The sequence below is a fragment of the Caloenas nicobarica genome, unplaced genomic scaffold (genome assembly GCF_036013445.1).
Source record: "Caloenas nicobarica isolate bCalNic1 unplaced genomic scaffold, bCalNic1.hap1 Scaffold_365, whole genome shotgun sequence".
Taxonomy (NCBI): Eukaryota; Metazoa; Chordata; class Aves; order Columbiformes; family Columbidae; genus Caloenas; species Caloenas nicobarica.
The window spans coordinates 88,587-107,726 of NW_027017354.1; the positions used below are offsets into that span (position 1 = coordinate 88,587).

The 19,140-nt window shown below is 62.8% G+C and overlaps 1 protein-coding gene across 1 annotated transcript in view; it reads left to right on the forward strand.

Annotated features, from left to right (window-relative positions):
* Positions 1–3,282: 3,282 nt before the first annotated feature.
* LOC136002786 (neurexin-2-like) overlaps positions 3,283–19,140 on the forward strand; it is a gene marked incomplete at its 3' end in the record, with an annotated part of 31,877 nt that continues 16,019 nt past the window's right edge. Inside the window, 8 exon segments of the mRNA XM_065658013.1 lie at positions 3,283–4,210; positions 4,372–5,013; positions 6,574–6,594; positions 9,230–9,259; positions 10,443–10,744; positions 12,189–12,212; positions 16,053–16,214; positions 18,558–18,963. Of these exon segments, the coding sequence (XP_065514085.1) occupies positions 3,283–4,210; positions 4,372–5,013; positions 6,574–6,594; positions 9,230–9,259; positions 10,443–10,744; positions 12,189–12,212; positions 16,053–16,214; positions 18,558–18,963 (2,515 nt within the window).

The window sequence follows — 19,140 nt, forward strand, 5'->3', positions numbered from 1 at the left end:
CTCTATGGGGTGTCTATAGGGGTTTCTATGGGGTTTCTATGGGGCAGCTGTGGGATCCCTATGGGGTATCTATAGGGTCTCTATAGGGTGTTCATGAGGTCTCTATAGGGTCTCCATGGGGTGTCTATGGGGCAGCTGCGGGGTGCCCATGGGATCTTTATGGGATGTCTGTGGGGTCTCTATAGGGGTCTCTGTGGGGTATCTACAAGGTCTTTACAGGGTCCCTACGGAGCTGCTGCGGTGTCTCTATGGGGTATCAATAGGGTCCCTGTGGGGGGTGTCTATAGGGTGTCTGTGGGGCAGCCGATGGGGGTGGGGGGGGGGGGGTCACGGGGACGCGCGCGCGGGGGGGGACGGTGACGCGCGTGCCCGTCGCCGAGCGCGTGCCCGCGGGGGGGCTGAGGCGCGCGCCCGCGGCGGGGCGGGAGCTGCGGGACTGCGGAAGCGGCGGGGGCCGGGACACGGGGACGCACGGACGGACAGACGGACACGCGGACACCGCCCGGGCAGGTGGGGGGGGGATATTGGGGGGGGACACACCGGGGGGGGGGGGGGGCGGGGCGGGGATGGGGATACAGGGAGGGACCGGGGGGGGATGGGGGATGCGGGATGGGGGTACCAGGGATGGGGGATTTGGCGGGGGGGGGAGGGAATGGGGGATGGAGGGGGGGGATGAGAGAGTGGGGGCACCAGGAATTGGGGGCACCGGGAATTGGGGGTCAGAATGGGAGATGTTTGGGGAGGGGACGCAGGATGGGGGGGATACAGGGAGGTACCAGGGATGGGGATGCAGGAGGGGGGGATATGGAGCGGGGGTTGCAGGTTTGGGTACCAGGGATGGGGGATATTGGGGGGGGGATGCGGGATGGGGGGATTGCGGGGGGCGGGATGGGGGGGGCAGATTTGGGGTACGCGGGATGGGGGGTCAGGATGGGGGGGGATACAGGAGGGACCGGGATGGAGATGCAGGTTTGGGGTACCAGGGAGTGCAGAATAGGGGGTACCCGGGATGGGGGGGCGGGATGTGGATATTGGGGGGGGGATGTGGGATGGGGGGACCGGGGGGGGCGGGATGGGGGGCGCAGGTTTGGGGTACCCGGGATGGGGGAGTCAGGATGGGGGGATACAGGGAGGACCGGGATGGGGATGCAGGTTTGGGGTACCTGAGGATGCAGGACGGGGGGTCAGGATGGAGATGCAGGTTTGGGGGGGGCAAGGTGGCGATGCAGGTTTGGGGGTACCCGGGGGTGCAGAACAGGGGGTACCCGTGGTGGGGTGGGGGGAAACTATGGAGGGGGGATGCAGGATGGGGGGGGCAAGATGGGGGTACCAGGGATGTGGGATATTTTGGTGGGATGATGCAGGTTTGGGGGGTCCAGGCGGAGATGCAGGTTTGGGGGTACCCGGGGGTGCAGGTTTGGAGAGGTCCGGGTAGGGGGGCAGGTTTGAGGGTACCGGGGGGTCACAGCCCTCCCCTCCATCACCGTGCAGGGTCGGGGGGGGACAGGACACCCCTTATTGTGAGGGCCCCATCCTGCCCCCCCATCACTGCAGGGTCTGGGGGCCCGATCCTGCCCCTCTCCCCTCCCAACCACCCCCCATGGGTGCAGGGCCCGGACACCTGGGTTCCCCACGGGCACACGCGTGTGCAAAAGGGGGCTGCACGGGCAGGGAGCATGAACCCGGGGTGCTGGGGGTGCATGGGGACAGGGGGGAACTGGGGGTGCACGTGTGTGTGTGTGCATGTACAAAACTGCGGTGCACGTGCACGTGCAGGGGGGGGACGTGTGCAAAATTGGGGTGCACGTGAGTGTGCAGGGGGGCATGTATGCAAAACGGGGGTGCAATGAGCGTGCAGGGGAGCACGTGTGCAAAACGGGGGTGCAATGAGCGTGCAGGGGGTGCACGCTGAACTGGGGCGCGTGTGAGTGTGTCTGTGCAAAATTTGGGTGCACACACACATGTGCAGGGGTGTCTGTGCAAAATTGGGGTGTACATGAGCGTGCATGCAAACTTGGGGTGCACACGAGTGTGTGCAGGGGGGTGTGCAAACCTAGGGTGCATACTAGTGTGTGTGTGTGTGTGCGCGCGCAAACCTGGGGTGCACACGAGAGTGTGTGTGTGCAAACCTGGGTGCACATGCACGTGCAAGGTGTGTCTGTGCAAAACTGAGGCGCAGGGTGTGTCTGTGCACACTTGGGGTGCACATGAGTGTGTGGTGCGTGCAAACCTGGGATGCACACACATGTGCAGGGCGTGGATGTGCAAAACTGGGGTGCACGTGAGTGTGCATGTGTGTGTGCAAAGCCGGGGTGCACACGAGTGTGCAGGCGCAGAACCGGGGGGGTGTGGCTGGGGGTGCACGAGGGTTTGCACGGGCGTGTGCAAGGCGGGGTTGCACGGGGTTTGCACACGTCTGCACGTGCGTGTGCAAGGCCGTGTTCATGGAGGGGGGAGGGGCTGGAGCACCCGGACGCCTGGGTCCCCTCCCGGACGCCTGGGTCCCCTCCCGGATGGCCTGGGTCCCCTCTGGATGCCTGGTCCCCCGGAGCCCCCCCTCCAAGTCCCTTCTCCTCCCCATGACCTTCAGGCGCCCGCGGGAGCCACAGGGGACCCAGGCGTCCGGGTGGGGCACCCCTCCCTCCCCCTAAAAGGGGACCGATGCGTCCGGGTGCCCCCTCCACCCCCCATCAGGCGGCATCAGTCAATTAATGAATTAATTAATGCCGGGGGGGTGTGGGGAGGAGGCTCTGAGGACACCTCGGGGTGGTGGGGGCACCCGGATGCCTGGGTCTCCCCTGGAGGGGGTAGGGCAGGGGGGGCTATGAGGGGAGGGGGAGCCCCCCCGGATGCCTGGGTCCCCTTTTGGGAGGGGGGGGGTGCCCCACCCAGATGCCTGGGTGCCCCGGGATGGGGGAGGGGGTGTCATGGGGGGGGTCGTTGCTGTCAATCCCCCTCCCCCCCTTGCAGGTGCAGCAGTTAATGTGATTGGCTAATTATGCAGCGCATGTTAATGAGCCCCATTACCCACCGGGGGGGGGGGGTGTTATAAATAACCTGGGGCCTCATTTGCATAATGGCAGCACCCGGGTTGCTGCGGTGACCGGGGTTAATTAACGGGGTTGATAACGAGACGGATGGTGGGGGGGGGGGCCCCGACGCCTGGGTCCCCTCTCATGCTCTCTATCCCCGCCAGGTGCCCACTGGACCCCCCACATGGGGCTGTGAGAGGACGGGGGTGGCCGGGCCCCCCCAGGGCCCCCCCAGGGCCCCCCAGTGGCCATGACCCCCCCGGACACCGAGGGACACGTGGGGCCCCAGGGCCACCCAGAGACTGAGCGCAACGGCAGCTCCGCCGGCAACCGAGGCCTCATGGGCAACCGGGGCCTTGTCGGGGGCAACCGGGGCCTTGTCGGGGGCAACCGAGGCCTCATCATGGGCAACCGGGGCCTCATCATGGGCAACCGGGGCCTCATCATGGGCAACCGAGGCCTCATGGCTGCCCAGGGCTCCCAGGACCATCTAAAGACTAAGGCCCACCAAGAGTTCACGGCCAACCAAGGCATCACGGTCAACCAGGTCTCCATGGCCAACCAAGGCCTTGTGGACAACCAGGGCCTCATGGTCAACAAGGGCTCCCAGGACCACCTAGAGACGAAAGCCAATGGGGGCTCCATGACCCACCAGGGCTCTGTGGCCAGCCGAGGTTTCCAGGACCATCTAGAACCCAACATCAACAATGGCTCCGCAGCCCGGTTGGACGGGAAGGTCTCCCAAGGCCCCAAAGCCAACCAGGGCTCCAAGGACTATCTAGAGAACAAGGTCAACCACGACCCCATGCCCTGGCTAGACCTGAAGGCCTGTGGAAGCTCTAAGGCCAACCAAATCCCCACGGCCCATCTAGATACCAAGGCCAATCAAGACCCCATGGCCAACCAAGCCTCCAAGGACCATCTAGAACCCAAGGTCAACCAAGGCCCCATGGACATGAAGGTCCATGAAAGCTCAATGGCCAGCCAAGGCCCCACGGCCAACGGAGCCTCCAAGGACCATCTAGAGACAAAGGCCAACCAAGACCCCATGGCCAACCAAGGCCCCACAGCCCATCTAGAGACCATGGCCAACCAAGACCCCATGGCCAAGCAAGGCCCCAAGGGCCACCTAGAACCCAAGTTCCCCCCATGGACTGGGGGCCCCTCCAGCCTCGAAGGTCCCTCAAGACTCCACAGCCTGTTTAGAACCCAAGACCCAACACCTCCCCCCGTCCAACCAGGCCACACCACCCCTGCATTGTCCCCGCGTCCCCTCGGGCGCCCACCTGAGCTTGGCGCTCTTGACCTTGGGGTCCCCTCCTCATCCCGGGGACCTCAGGGGTGGCGCTGGAGTTCGGGGGTGCCCCGGGCCAATGGGCCCGTTACGGGCGGTGGGCGCCAGGTGCCGGCGGCCAACTGAGCTTCAGCCTCAAGACCAACGTGTCGCGGGCGCTGCTGCTCTACATGGACGACGGTGGCAACTGCGACTTCCTGGAGCTGCTGGTGGCCGAGGGGCGACTGCGGCTGCGCTTCGGCATCGCCTGCGCCGAGCCCGCCACCCTCCAGCCCCCGCCGACAGTCAATGACGGGCGCTGGCACATGGTGCTCGTCACCCGGCGTGCGCGCGAGGCCACGTTGGCCGTGGACGGGGAGGCGCGGGCGGGCGCCGTGCGGTCCCGCCGCGCCGACATGGTGGTGGCCAGCGACCTGTTCGTGGGGGGGATCCCACCCGACGTCCGTCTGTCTGCCCTGACGCTCAGCACCGTCAAGTACGAGGCGCCGTTCCGCGGCTGGTTGGCCAACCTGAAGGTCGGGGATGCGCCAGCGACGCCGCTGGGAGCCCAGGGGGTGCGGGGCGAGGGGGACGCGCGGTGCGGGCGCCACCCGCCCTGCGCCCACGGCGGCCGCTGCACTGAGCGCCAGGGGGAGCTGCGGTGCGACTGCGCCGGCACCGGCTACCGCGGGCCCTTCTGCGCTGAAGGTGAGAGGGGGGACGCGGTGGGGCGGCGCGGGGGAACCTCACGGTGTTGGGTGCTGGGGCTGCTCCGTGTCCTTGTGGCCTTGGGCGTCCTCATGTTGCACGTCCTCATGTCTTTGCACCCTCGTGTTTCACCATCTCTTGGTGTTTTCACGGCCTTGGATGTCTTTGTCTTCATGGTCTTGGAGTCCTCTTGGCCTTGGTCGTTGTCATGGTCTTGGACATCCTCTTGGCCATGGACATCTCCATGGTGTTGCACGTCCTCGTGTCTTTGTGTTCTTGTGTTTCACCATGTCTTGGTGTCTTCATGGCCTTGGACATTCTCTTGGCCTTGAATGTCTTCATGGTGTTGCACGTCCTTGTGTCTTTGTGTTCTTGTGTTTCTCCATCTCTTGACATCCTCTTGGCCATGGACAACTTTGTCTTCATGGCACTGGACATCCTCTTGGCCTTGGTCATCGTTATGGCCTTGGTCATCGTTATGGCCTTGGATGTCTCCATGGTGCTGCACATCCTCGTGTCTTTCTGTTCTTGTGTTTCTCCATCTCTTGGTGTCCTTGTGGCCTTGGATGTCTTCATCTTCATGGCACTGGACGCCCTCTTGGCCATGGTCATGCTCTTGGCCTTGGTCATCATCATGGCCCTGGTCATCCTCTTGGCCCTGAACGTCTTCATGGTGTCATGTCATGTTTCTCCATGGTGTTGTGCATCCTCGTGTCTTCGCACCCTTGTGTTTCTCCATCTCTTGCTGTCCTCATGGCCTTGGACGTCCTCACGGTGTCGCACATCCTCGTGCCTCCGTGTCCACGTGTTTCTCCGTGTCCTCACATGTCCTCGTGTCCCTCTGTGTCTCCATGTCCCCATGTCCCCCCCGGTGTGTTCTCGCGTCCCCCCGTGTCCCCATGTCCCCCCATGTCCCGCCACCTCCCCATGTCTCCCTGTGTCCTCGTGCCCCTCTGTGTCCCCATGTCCTTGTGTCCCCCCACGTCCCCGTGTCCCCCCCATCTCCCCATGTGTCCCCATGTCCTCGTGTCTCCCCATGTCCCTCCATGTTCCCGTGTCCCCCCCCTCTTTGCGTGTCCCCTCGTGTAAGACTCGTGCGTGTGTGTCCCCCGCACGTCCCCGCCGGTGACAACCACGGGCGTTGCTGTGGCGACTGCATCCCAGCTTCCTCGCGGTGACGGTTGCCATGGCGACCGGTTGCCATGGAGACACCCGGGCCGCCTGTCACCCCGGCGACCGTTTCCGCGGCGCCGCGGGGACATTTTTGTCTCTGGCCACGTCCTTGAGGGGACACAGGGACACTGGGGGTCCCCAACCCCCCCCGGCATGCAAACCCCCTTGCACGTGTGGCGGGGACGTGCAAACCCCCCCCCATGTGACACAACCGTCGTGCAAGACCCCAGGTCGTGTGTGTCCCCCCCCCAAGGTCAGGCCAAGGTCACGGGGAGGGGGAGGGGTCACCGGGGTCGTGCACCAGGGGGCATGAGGGGGCACGAGGGTCCCGCTCACTAACGCCGCATCCTTCCCCTTCCCCCCCCTTGCCCCCCCCGGGACCCCCAGAGGAAGAACCTGCGGTGGAAGGTGAGCGGGGACGTGTGAGGGGCGTGCAAGGGGGTCGTGCAAGGCTGGGGGTTGTGCAAGGAGGGGTGGGAACGTGCAAATTGCAGCGTCACACCCGGAGCTGGATGGGGGCTTTGTGCACGGTTGAGCAGTCGTGCAAGGGAGCGTGCAAAGCTCGAGGGCTCCTGCAAAGCTCGGCACGCTCTCGTGCACAGCGCAGGGTTCACACATCGTGCAGGGCTGGTGTAAGGCTCAGTGCGTGTGCAAGACACAACACTTGTGCAAAGCGCAGCACTCATCCAAGGCACAACACTTGTGCAAAGCTCAGCACTCATCCAAGGCACAACACTTGTGCAAAGCTCGGTTCTCATGCAAGGCTCGGTTCTCATGCAAAGTTTGGGGTTGTGCAAGGCACAGCGCTTGGTGCTCGTGCAAAGCTTGGTCCTCGTGCAAGGTGTGGTGCTTCTGCAAAGCTTGGTTCTTGTACGAGGCCCATTGCTTGTGCAAGGCTCGTGCAAAGCACGGCGCTCGTGGAAAGCCCGGTGCTCGTGCAAAGCTGGGCCCCTGTGCAAGGCTCACGGCTCCTCACGCGCCGCTCCCGGCCACGCCCCCTCCGGCAATGACGTCACCCCCGGGGTCGCCCAATGGGACGGCGGGATGCAAATGAGGGCGGGACGGCCGAGCCAATGAGACGTGGGGGGCGCCGCGGGGGGGGGGGGTGCGTGGGAGGGGCGATGCAAATGAAGGGGCGCCGGCGGCCAATGGGGAGGAGGGGCCGGGAGGGGGCGGGGCGGAGGGCGCCGGACGGGCTGCGAGGGGCGGGGCTTGTGCGGCGCACGGCGGGGGGGGGGGGGGTGGGGCTGCACGAGGCGCGTGCGACACACGAGCGTGCAAGGGGCGGGGCTCGTGCGACACACAGGGCGCGTGCAAGGAGCGGGGGGGCCGCACGAGGGCCGTGCAAGGAGCACGAGCCCCCGCTGACCCCGGTGTGGGGGGAAGGGGGGGGATGGGGGGTCCCCGCGCGAGGGGTCGCCCCTCCCCCCGCCCCCCCCCCCGTGTCTCCATCCCCTCCCCCCCCCCCCCCCCCCCCCAGGCTTTTCCCCCAAAATCGGGGAAAAACCCGCGGGAAGGTGGAGGGGGGGGAGGGGCGGGGCTGCGCGCGCGGCCCCTCCCCCCCCCGCCTGTCCCCGCCCCCCCGTGTCCCCTGCCCCTCCCCCCCGGCATCCCTTCGATGACGTCACAAGTTAAAGCGCTTTAAGTTGTGACGGGGCCCGCGGTGACGCCTCTTCTCTCCCCCCGCTTGGGCTGTTGGCTTTTTAATTATTGTCGTCATTATTATTTCTTATTAATTTTTTTATTCTCTTTTTTATTATTATTGCGTCATTTTTTAATCGTTATTTTTTATTGTGTAATTTTTATTATTATTTTTGTTACCGTATTATTTTTTTTTAAAAAAAATTTTATTATTGTTATTTTTAACGCATCATTTTTGTTACTTTTTATTATTGTGTTCATTTTTTGTTATTATTTTTTAACGTTTTTGGTTTTGCATAATTTTTTATAATTTTTTTTGGTGTTCATTTTAATTTTTAAAATTTTATTATATTTTTATTACATTATTTTAATTATATTTTATTATTGCATCATTTTTATTATTATTTTCTGTGTTAATTTTTAAATTTTTTCATTACTATTACTTTTTTCTAATGGCATCATTTATTATTATTATCTTTGACAACTGTGTTATTTTGAAATTTTTATTATTTTTAATTTTTGTGTTAATTTCTTATTATTTTTTCTTTTTTATACCATTTTAATTTTTTTATTATTTTTCACTCTTAAATTATTTTTCTTTTTTCCTTCTTTCAATATCATTTTTCTCCTTATTTTTTTCCATCCTTTTCACTTTTTGCCCATTTTGTGGTTTCTTTGATTGTTTTTCCTCTTTCCATCATTTTCAACCATTTCATTCATTCCAAATTTTTCATTTTTTGCTTTTTTCCCTCTTTTTAAACCCTTTTTTTCTTTCGTTCTCATTTTGACTTTCAAAAACCTTCTCACTTTTTTTCATTATTGCTTCGACTTTTACAATTATTTTGTCTTGTCTTTGATTCTTTTTCCCCTTTGGTTTTTTTTCGCTTTTTTAAACTATTTCTCCTTTTCTCGGTTATTTTTCCTTTTTTTGATTTATTTTCTCCTTTTAAATTATTTTCCCGTTTTTATTATTTTTCCCCCTTTTTATTTTTTCCTCCTTTCATTCCTTTGGCTTTTTTTCCTCCTTTTGACCTTTTTCTTTCCTTTTTCTTTCCTTTTCTCACTTTTTCTTTCTTTTTTCATTTTCTCTCTCTTTTCCCATTTTTAAAAAAAACCTTTTGCCTTTTCTCACTTTCCCTCTTCCTAATTACTTTGACTTTTTTACTGTTCCGCCTTTTTTCCTTATTTTCTTCTTTCCGCTGTTTTTACGACTTTTCTTGTGCTTTTTTCTTGCTTTCATCTTTTAAAATTCACTTTGGCTTTTTTAACCCTTTTTACTTTCGCTTTCGTTACTCCCCCCTTTTTTCCCCAAACCACTTTCACTTGCCCGGTTCCGCTTTCTCCCCGTCACTTTCGCTTTCGCTGGTTTCCGTTGCTTTGGCTCCGCCCCCTCCCCCCCAAGGTCCCGCCCACCTGCGAGTCACGAGCCAAGGTAATGACGCGCCCCTCCCCCCGCGAGCGCCGTCGGGCCCCCCATCCCCCCCATCCCCCCACCCCCCCACCATCATCACTTCATCATCCTCACCCCGCCCCCACCCCATCCCCCCCATCCCCCCCATCCCCCCCCACCATCATCACTTCATCATCCTCACCCCGCCCCCACCCCATCCCCCCCATCCCCCCCCCCATCACTTCATCATCCTCACCCCCGCCCCCACCCCATCCCCCCCATCCCCCCCCCCTCCCCCATCCTCCCCACCCCCCTCACCTTCCATCCCCCATCCCCCCCCCCCATCCCCCCACATCGTGTCTGTGGCTCGTGCGACACGGGGCGGGGGGGGAGGGGCGGCCGCCTTGCACGGGGACGGGGGGAGGGTGGAAGGGGGGAGGGGCAGCTCCTTGCACGGACGCGCGCGCCCCCCGCCCCTCCCCCCACCCCCTGACGCCCCTCCCTCCCTCCCCCCTCCCCCACCCAGGGCCCGCCGAGGTCACCGAGGGGTCACCCGGTCCCGGTGCCAGCGAGATCCAGCAGGCGGCGAAAGGTCAGTGACCCCCCGGACGCCTGGGTCCCCTGGGGCACCATCTCCGTGCAAGGCCCTGGTGCAAAGTGTCTGGTGCAAGGTCCCGGTTGCCATGTCCCCATTGCAAAGCCCCTGGTGCAAAGTCCTCGTGCAAGACCCTGGTGCAATGTTCCTGTGCAAGGTCCCCGTTGCAATGTCCTCATTGCAAAGTCCCCGTGCAAGACCCCATTGCAACATCCCAGGCGCATGGTCCCCGTGCAAGACCCTGGTGCAGTGTCTTGGTCGCAAGGTCCCCGTTGCAAGGTCCCCGTTGCAAGGTCCCCGTTGCAAGGTCCCCATTGCAAGGCCCTGCTTGCAAAGTCCCCACACGAGACCCCGTTGCAAAGTCCCTGTTGCAACATCTTGGTTGCAAAGTCCCCGTTGCAAGGTCCCCGTTGCAAGGTCCCCATTGCAAGGCCTTGCTTGCAAAGTCCCCACGCGAGACCCCGTTGCAAAGTCCCTGTTGCAACATCTTGGTTGCAAAGTCCCCATTGCAGGTCCCTGTTGCAAGGTGCTGGTTGCAACGTCCCTGTTGCAAAGCTCGGTTGCGAGGTCCTGGTTGCAAAGGCCCCGTTGCAAACTCCCCATCGTGTTTGGTGCCGTCTGTCCCCGCAGGCCGGGACGAGTATGTGGCCACATTCAAAGGCAACGAGTTCTTCTGCTACGACCTGTCGCACAACCCGATCCAGAGCAGCACGGACGAGCTGACGCTGTCGTTCCGCACACTGCAGCGCAACGGGCTCCTCCTGCACACGGGCAAATCCGCTGACTACGTCAACCTGTCGCTCAAGAGCGGCGCCGTGTGGCTCGTCATCAACCTGGGCTCGGGCGCCTTCGAGGCGCTGGTGGAGCCCGTCAATGGCAAGTTCAACGACAACGGCTGGCACGACATCCGCGTCACCCGCAACCTGCGCCAGGTAGGGCGGCCGGGGCAACGGGGCGCACTGGGAGCACTGGGAGAGCCCAGCTGGGGTGGTGGGAGTGTTGGGTGCCTTGGTCAACCATCCAACTGGAGATGACGTGCATCTTGGTCAGCCATGCAACTGGGAGCACTGGGAGTGTCCAATGGGGTGATGGGAGTGTTGGAGGAGCATCCAGCTGGAGGTGATGGGAGTGTTGGGAGCACCCAATGGGCTGATGGGTGTGTTGGGTGCCTTGGTCAACCATCCAAATAGAAGTGATGGGCATCTTGGTCGACCACCCAACCGGGAGCACTCAGAGTGCCCAACTGGTGTGGTGGGAGCACCCAGTGGGGTGATGGGAGTGTTGGGTGCCTTGGTCAACCACCCAGCTAGGGGTTATGGACACCTTGGTCAGCCACCCAACTGGAAGCACTGGGAGCGCCCAGTGGGGGTGATGGACACCTTGGTCAACCATCCAACTGGAGGTGATGGACATCGTGGTCAACCACCCAACTGGGAGCACTGGAAGCGCCCAATGGGGTGATGGACACTTTGGTCAACCGCCCAATGGGGTGATGGACGCCTTGGCCAACCACGCAACTGGGAGCACCCAATGGGGGTGATGAGAGTGTTGGGGGAGCACCCAGCTGGAGGCGATGGGAGTGTTGGGTGCCTTGGTCAACCACCCTACTGGAAGCACCCAATGGGGTGATGGGAGTGTTGGGAGAACCCAATGGGGTGATGGGAGCATTGGGTGCCTTGGTCGACCACCCAACTGGGAGCACTGGGAGCGCCCAATGGGAGTGTTGGGTGCCTTGGTCAGCCACCCAACTGGAGGTGATGGACATTGTGGTCAACCACCCAACTGGGAGCACTGGATGCTGGAGTCAACAACCCAACTGGGAGCACTGAGCGCTGAACTCTGCTCCCCAACTGGGAGCACTGGTTCTTTGGACCCTTCCCCAACTGGGAGCACTGGTTCCTTGGCTCCTTCCCAGACTGGGAGCACTGGACACTGGCGTCTCTCCTCAAACTGGGAGCACTGGTTCCTTGTATCCTTTCCCAACTGGGAGCACCAGTTCCTTGGGTCCTTCCCCAACTGGGAGCGCTGGTTCTTTGGACCCTTCCCCAACTGGGAACACCGGGCACGGGGGTCCCTCCTCCAACCGGCTCCCCCCCGGATGCCTGGGTCCCCCCGGACGCCTGGGTCCCTCTCCCCCAACCCCTTGTGCGCCGCCCCCACCCTGTGTGTGCACTAACACGCTTCCCCCCTCGGGCCCCCCCCCACTAACCCGCCCCCAACTAATCCAGGGGGGGCCCCCCCTCAGAAAAAAAAAAAAAAAACAAACACCCCTAAAACCCCCCAAAATGCCCCAAAACCTCCCCCTCCCCTGGCGGCAAAGTATCATTTTTTGTGTGTTTTGTCCTTTTTTTCCGCTGCCCCCCCCGGCGCCCCCAGCACGCAGGGATCGGACACGCTATGGTAAACAAACTGCATTACCTGGTAGTTATCACTTAATTGTTACCCCCCCAGAACGCGCCTTTCGGGGCCAAATCCGCCCGTTTTGGGCAAATTCCAGCCCCCCGCTCCGCCCGACGGGGCCCTGACGCCAAAACCCGCCCGTTTCCCCCCCAAAAAAATCCACCTTTTTGGGGTCAGAGGAGGATGTTTGTCCTTGGGGAGAGGGGGTCGCGAATGCCACTTTTTTCGGGTGATTTCTTGGGATTTGGGGCGATTTTAGACCACCCCCCCGCCTGTATGCAGCCAGGTCTGGGCTCCCCGATGCCAAAATCAGGCAATTTTAGCCCAAAATGAGGTGATTTTCCCCCAAAAAGCCCACCCCAGAAGGGGCTTTTTTGCCCTGGAGGGGTCATGTGGGGTCCAACTCCTCTATTTTGGGGTGAATTCTTGGGATTTCAGGCAATTTTAGATCACCCCCCCTCCCATACCCAGCCAGGCCTTGGCTCCCCGATGCCGAAATCAGGCGATTTTCCTCCCAAATCAACCAATTTTCCCCCAAAACCCCTACCCCGGAAGGGGCTTTTTTGCCCTGGAGGGGTCATGTGGGGTCTCACCCCTCTATTTTGGGGTGAATTCTTGGGATTTGGGGCAATTTTAGACCACCCACACCCCCCCGTATGTAGCCAGGTCTGGGTTCCCAATGCCAAATTCGGGCGATTTTTCCCCCCGAATGAACCAAATTTCCCTCAAAATCACGCCCCGGAGGGGCCGGGTTTGCCCTACAAGGTTCATGTGGGGTCCAACCCCTCTATTTTGGGGTGAATTCTTGAGATTTTGGGCAATTTTATACCACACCCCCCCCCCGCTCCGATTTGAGGACGGAAACGGCGTTTCCAGGACAAGCTGCCGCCCCTCCCCCCCCCGCCCGCCAGGATCGGGCCCCGCTGCCCCGCACGGCTTCGCACGGTCACTAACACCGCGACCCCCGCCCCCCCCGCTGCCCCCCCCGCCCCTCCCCCCCCCCCCGCCCGGGTGCTGCCGGGGGAGCAGCGGGGCCGGGGGGGGGAGGGGCGGCTGTGCACGGTTGTGTCCTCGTGCAACGCGCGTGTGCGCTGGTGCAAGGTGTGTGCGTACACAAGCGTGTCCTTGTGCAATGTGTGTGTGTGCACAAGTGTGCGTTGGTGCGAGGTGCTGGTGCGCAATGTGCACGGGTGCGTGTTGGTGCAAAGTGCATGTGTGCAATGTGCACAAGTGTGCGTTGGTGCAAAGTGCATGTGTGCAATGTGCATGGGTGTGTGTTGGTGCAAGGGCGTGCGTGCAATGTGCACGGGTGTGTGTTGGTGCAAGGGCGTGCGTGCAATGTGCACGGGTGTGTGTTGGTGCAAGGTGCATGTGCGCAATGTGTATGGGTGCGTGTTGGTGCAAAGTGCATGTGCGCAATGTGCATGGGTGTGTGTTGGTGCAAAGTGCATGTGCACAATGTGCATGGGTGTGTGTTGGTGCAAAGTGCATGTGTGCAATGTGCACGGGTGTGTGTTGGTGCAAGGGCATGCGTGCAATGTGCACGGGTGTGAACTCATGCAAGGTGCATGTACATGTGTGTGTATCGGTGCAAGGTGTGTCTGTGTGCAACGTGGTGCTGCTGCACTGTGCAAGGGATGCGTGTGCACACTCAGGCGTGTGTTGGCGTGAGGTGCATGTGAGTGCACAGGTGTGCACTGGTGCAACATGCTGGTGTGCGATGTGCACGAGTGTGCGTTGGTGCAAGGTCCGTGTGACTCTGTGTGCGCACGAGGGTGCCCCAGCGCACGCTCCCACTCGTGAGCTCACACGTGAGTGCGAAGCCGGCCCCGCTGCTCCCCGCGTCCCGCACGCGCGTGTGCACGGCCCCTCGCACGCCCCCGCACGCTGCGCTCACTAACGGCCGTCTGTCTGTCCCGGTTCTGGCTGAGGACCCCAAAGCTCGTTACTAACCCGCCCCCCGCCCGGTGTCACCCCCGTGTCCCCCCCGTGTCCCCCCGGCCCCTCCCCCACCTCGGCACCCCGGCCCCATCGTCCCCGTGTCCCCTTTGTCACCCCCTCCCCATTGACTCCCTGTCCCTGTGTCCCCATTGTCCCCGTGTCCCCTTTGTCACCCCCTCCCCATTGACTCCCTGTCCCTGTGTCCCCATTGTCACCCTGTCCCCTTTGTCACCCCGTCCCCATTGTCACCTTGTCCCCATTGTCACCCTGTCCCCTTTGTCACCCCGTCCCCATTGTCACCTTGTCCCCATTGTCACCCCATCCCCATTGTCACCCTGTCCCCATTGTCACCCCATCCCCATTGTCACCCTGTCCCCATTGTCACCCCATCCCCATTGTCATCTTGTCCCCATTGTCACCCTGTCCCCATTGTCACCCCGTCCCCATTGTCACCTTGTCCCCATTGTCACCCTGTCCCCATTGTCACCCCATCCCCATGTCCCTTAGAGTCACCCTGTCCCCATTGTCACCCCATCCCCATTGTCACCCTGTCCTCATTGTCACCCTGTCCCCATGTCCCTTAGAGTCACCCTGTCCCCATTGTCACCCCGTCCCCATTGTCACCCTGTCCCCATGTCCCTTAGAGTCACCCTGTCCCCATTGTCACCCCATCCCCATGTCCCTTCGGGTCACCCCCTCCCCACCCTGTCCCCTGGGGGGGGTCCCGGACGCCTGGGTCCCCTTGGGAGGCAATGGGAGGGGTGGGTGGGGCAGGAGGGGACCCAGGCGTTCGGGCCCCGCCCCTCCGCAGGTGTCAGCACGGGGGTCCGCGTGACCCTCATTAGCAGCTGCCGCTAATGAGCCCTGATTAGCCGCGAACGGGGCTCAGCTGCGCTCGGACGCCTGGGTTTCCCCCTCGAGGAAGGGGCGGAGCCTCCCGGACGCCTGGGTCCCCTTGGGGAGGCAGCAGGTGGGTGGGTGCGGGGCGGGGTTCAGGGGGTACCCGGACGCCTGGGTCCCCCGGGGGGGCGGGGCACAGGGGCGTGTCCCCCCCCCCCCCCCACCTGGGGTCCCGTGTCTGTGGCCGAGGGCGCCCTGGGGACCCCCCACCCCCCCGAGGCCACCAACCCAGCATCACCCCCCCATGTCCCCCCATCGCCCTCCGTGTCCCCCCGTTGCCCCCCACCATCCCCCTGTTGTGCCCATGCCCCCCCATTGTCCCCAGCACCCCCTTTGTGTCCCCCCCATGTCCCCTCCGCACCCCCCAGCCCCCATCGCTGTTGCATTGTCACCCCCATCCTGTCCCCATCGCCCCCCCAGTGTCCCCATCACCCCCGCATCCCCATTACTCCCCCACTACCCCCGGGCACCACCCCCTCTTTGGGGTCTCCCCCTCTTTGGGGTCCCTCCACCTGTTTGTCCCTCCCTGTTTCTGGCCCTACTCCCCCCTCCATTTGGGGTCCCTCCCCATTTGTGGTTGCTCCCCACTTCGGGGTCCCCCCACCCCACCTGTCCCCGCATTGGGGTCTCTCCCACCTCTCTCCCATTTGCGGTCCCCCCCCATTTGGGCTCCATCCCTCCCATTTTGGGGTCCTCCCTCTATTTGTCCCCCCGATTTGTGGTCCCCCCATTTGTGGTCCCTATCCCCCCCATTTTGTGGTCCTTCCCCCTCTTCCCCCCCCATGTCTGGTCCTACCCCCCACGCATTTGGGGTCCCTCCCCAATTTGGGGTCCCCCCCCCTTTGTGGTCCCCACATTTGGGCTCCACCCCCCCCATCTGGGGTCCTCCTCCCCACCCCCGGTCCCGCCCTTCCCTGTTTGCGGTCCCCCGCATTGGGGCACCCCCACCCTGCCCCCCGTCCCCCCCGGGGCCCCCCCTGAGCGCTGCCCGTGCCGCAGGTGACGATCTCGGTGGATGGGATCCTGACGACCACGGGCTACACGCAGGAGGATTTCACCATGTTGGGCTCCGACGACTTTTTCTACGTGGGGGGGTCCCCCAACACGGCCGACCTGCCCGGCTCCCCCGTCAGCAACAACTTCATGGGCTGCCTCAAGGACGTGAGTGGGGACACGGACACGGGGGGACATGGCAGGGGACGAGGGGACACACGTGGGGACACAGGGACGTGGAGCACCGGGGTGCTTGGGGACATGGAGGACTTGGGGACACAAGGATGTGGTGCATGGTGACACAGGGACAGCAAGCGCTGGGGTGCGTGGGGACACGGGGGGCTTGGGGACATGGACAGCGAGCGTGGGGGTGCTCGAGGATATGGGGTGCATGGGGACAAGGGGATAGTGAGCACTGGGGGGCGTGGGGACACAGGGTGCATGCATGGGGACACGGGGACACTGAGCACTGGGGTCCGTGGGGACAGGGGGTCCATGGGGACACGGGGACATGGGGGTGTGGTGCATGGGGACATGGGGACACCGAGCACTGGGGTGCAGGGGGACACAGGGATGTAGGACATGGGGACAGCAAGTGCTGGGGTGCTTGGGGACATGGGGTGCGTGGGGACGCAGGAACACGGTGCACGGGGACATGGAGCACTGGGGACACGGGGACAAGGGCTGGATGGGGACACAGGGACAGGGGCTGCATGGGGACACGGGCACAGGGGCTGCATGGGGACACAGGGACAGGGGCTGCATGGGGACACGGGCACAGGGGCTGCATGGGGACACAGGGACAGGGGCTGCATGGGGACACGGGGACAGGGGCTGCGTGGGGACACGGGCACAGGGGCTGCGTGGGGACACAGGGACAGGGGCTGCATGGGGACACGGGCACAGGGGCTGCATGGGGACACAGGGACAAGGGCTGCATGGGGACACGGGCACAGGGGCTGCATGGGGACACAGGGACAAGGGCTGCATGGGGACAGGGGCACAGGGGCTGCATGGGGACACGGGCACAGGGGCTGCATGGGGACACAGGGACAGGGGCTGCATGGGGACACTGGGACAGGGGCTGCGTGGGGACACTGGGACAAGGGCTGCATGGGGACACGGGGACAGGGGCTGCATGGGGACACAGGGACAAGGGCTGCATGGGGACACGGGCACAGGGGCTGCATGGGGACACGGGGACAGGGGCTGCATGGGGACACGGGGACAGGGGCTGCGTGGGGACAGGGGCACAGGGGCTGCATGGGGACACAGGCACAGGGGCTGCATGGGGACAGGGGCACAGGGGCTGCATGGGGACACGGGCACAGGGGCTGCATGGGGACACGGGGACAGGGGCTGCATGGGGACAGGGGCACAGGGGCTGCATGGGGACACGGGGACAGGGGCTGCATGGGGACACAGGGACAGGGGCTGCATGGGGACACGGGCACAGGGGCTGCATGGGGACACGGGGACAGGGGCTGCGTGGGGACACAGGGACAGGGGCTGCATGGGGACACGGGGACAGGGGCTGCATGGGGACACGGGGACAGGGGCTGCGTGGGGACACGGGCACAGGGGCTGCGTGGGGACACAGGGACAGGGGCTGCATGGGGACACAGGGACAAGGGCTGCATGGGGACACAGGGACAGGGGCTGCATGGGGACACAGGGACAGGGGCTGCATGGGGACACGGGGACAGGGGCTGCGTGGGGACACAGGGACAGGGGCTGCGTGGGGACACGGGGACAGGGGCTGCATGGGGACAGGGGCACAGGGGCTGCATGGGGACACAGGGACAGGGGCTGCATGGGGACACGGGCACAGGGGCTGCGTGGGGACACGGGCACAGGGGCTGCATGGGGACACGGGGACAAGGGCTGCATGGGGACATGGGGACAGGGGCTGCATGGGGACACGGGGACAGGGGCTGCATGGGGACACAGGGACAGGGGCTGCATGGGGACACGGGCACAGGGGCTGCATGGGGACACGGGGACAGGGGCTGCGTGGGGACACAGGGACAGGGGCTGCATGGGGACACGGGGACAGGGGCTGCATGGGGACACGGGGACAGGGGCTGCGTGGGGACACGGGCACAGGGGCTGCGTGGGGACACAGGGACAGGGGCTGCATGGGGACACAGGGACAAGGGCTGCATGGGGACACAGGGACAGGGGCTGCATGGGGACACAGGGACAGGGGCTGCATGGGGACACGGGGACAGGGGCTGCGTGGGGACACAGGGACAGGGGCTGCGTGGGGACACGGGGACAGGGGCTGCATGGGGACAGGGGCACAGGGGCTGCATGGGGACACAGGGACAGGGGCTGCATGGGGACACGGGCACAGGGGCTGCGTGGGGACACGGGCACAGGGGCTGCATGGGGACACGGGGACAAGGGCTGCATGGGGACATGGGGACAGGGGCTGCGTGGGGACACGGGCACAGGACGCCCAGGGTTCCTGGGGACAGGCGACCCCCCAATGCCCCCCCTGCCCCCCAGGTGATCTACAAGAACAACGACTTCAAGCTGGAGCTGTCGCGCCTGGCGCAGGAGGGGGACGCGCGGGTGTCGCTGCACGGGGACCTGCGGTTCCGCTGCGAGGCCGTGGCCGCCCCCGAGCCCGTCACCTTCGTCACCCCCCGCGCGGTGCTGGCGCTGCCGGGCTGGGGGGCGGCGCGCGCCGGCTCCGTGTCCTTCGAGTTCCGCACCACCGAACCCAACGGGCTGCTGCTGTTCGGGGGCGGCCGCGGCCCCCGCCCCGATTACCTGGCGCTGGAGCTGCTGGACGGGCACCTGTACCTGCTGCTGGACATGGGGTCGGGCGGGGTCAAGGTCAAGGCCACGGCGCGCAAGGTGACGGACGGGGAGTGGTGCCACGTGGACGTGCAGAGGGACGGGCGGCGAGGTGAGGGGGGTGGCCCCGGGTGGCCCCCCATGTCCCCATGGTCCTGTGTCCCCCCGTAACCCTCCCCGTGGTGCCACCTGCCCCGTGTCCCCAAATGTCCCCGTGTCGCCCAACGTTCTTCTGCCCCCCCGTGGTGCTGGGTATCCCTGTGTCCCCCCATAACCCCCCCGTGGTGCC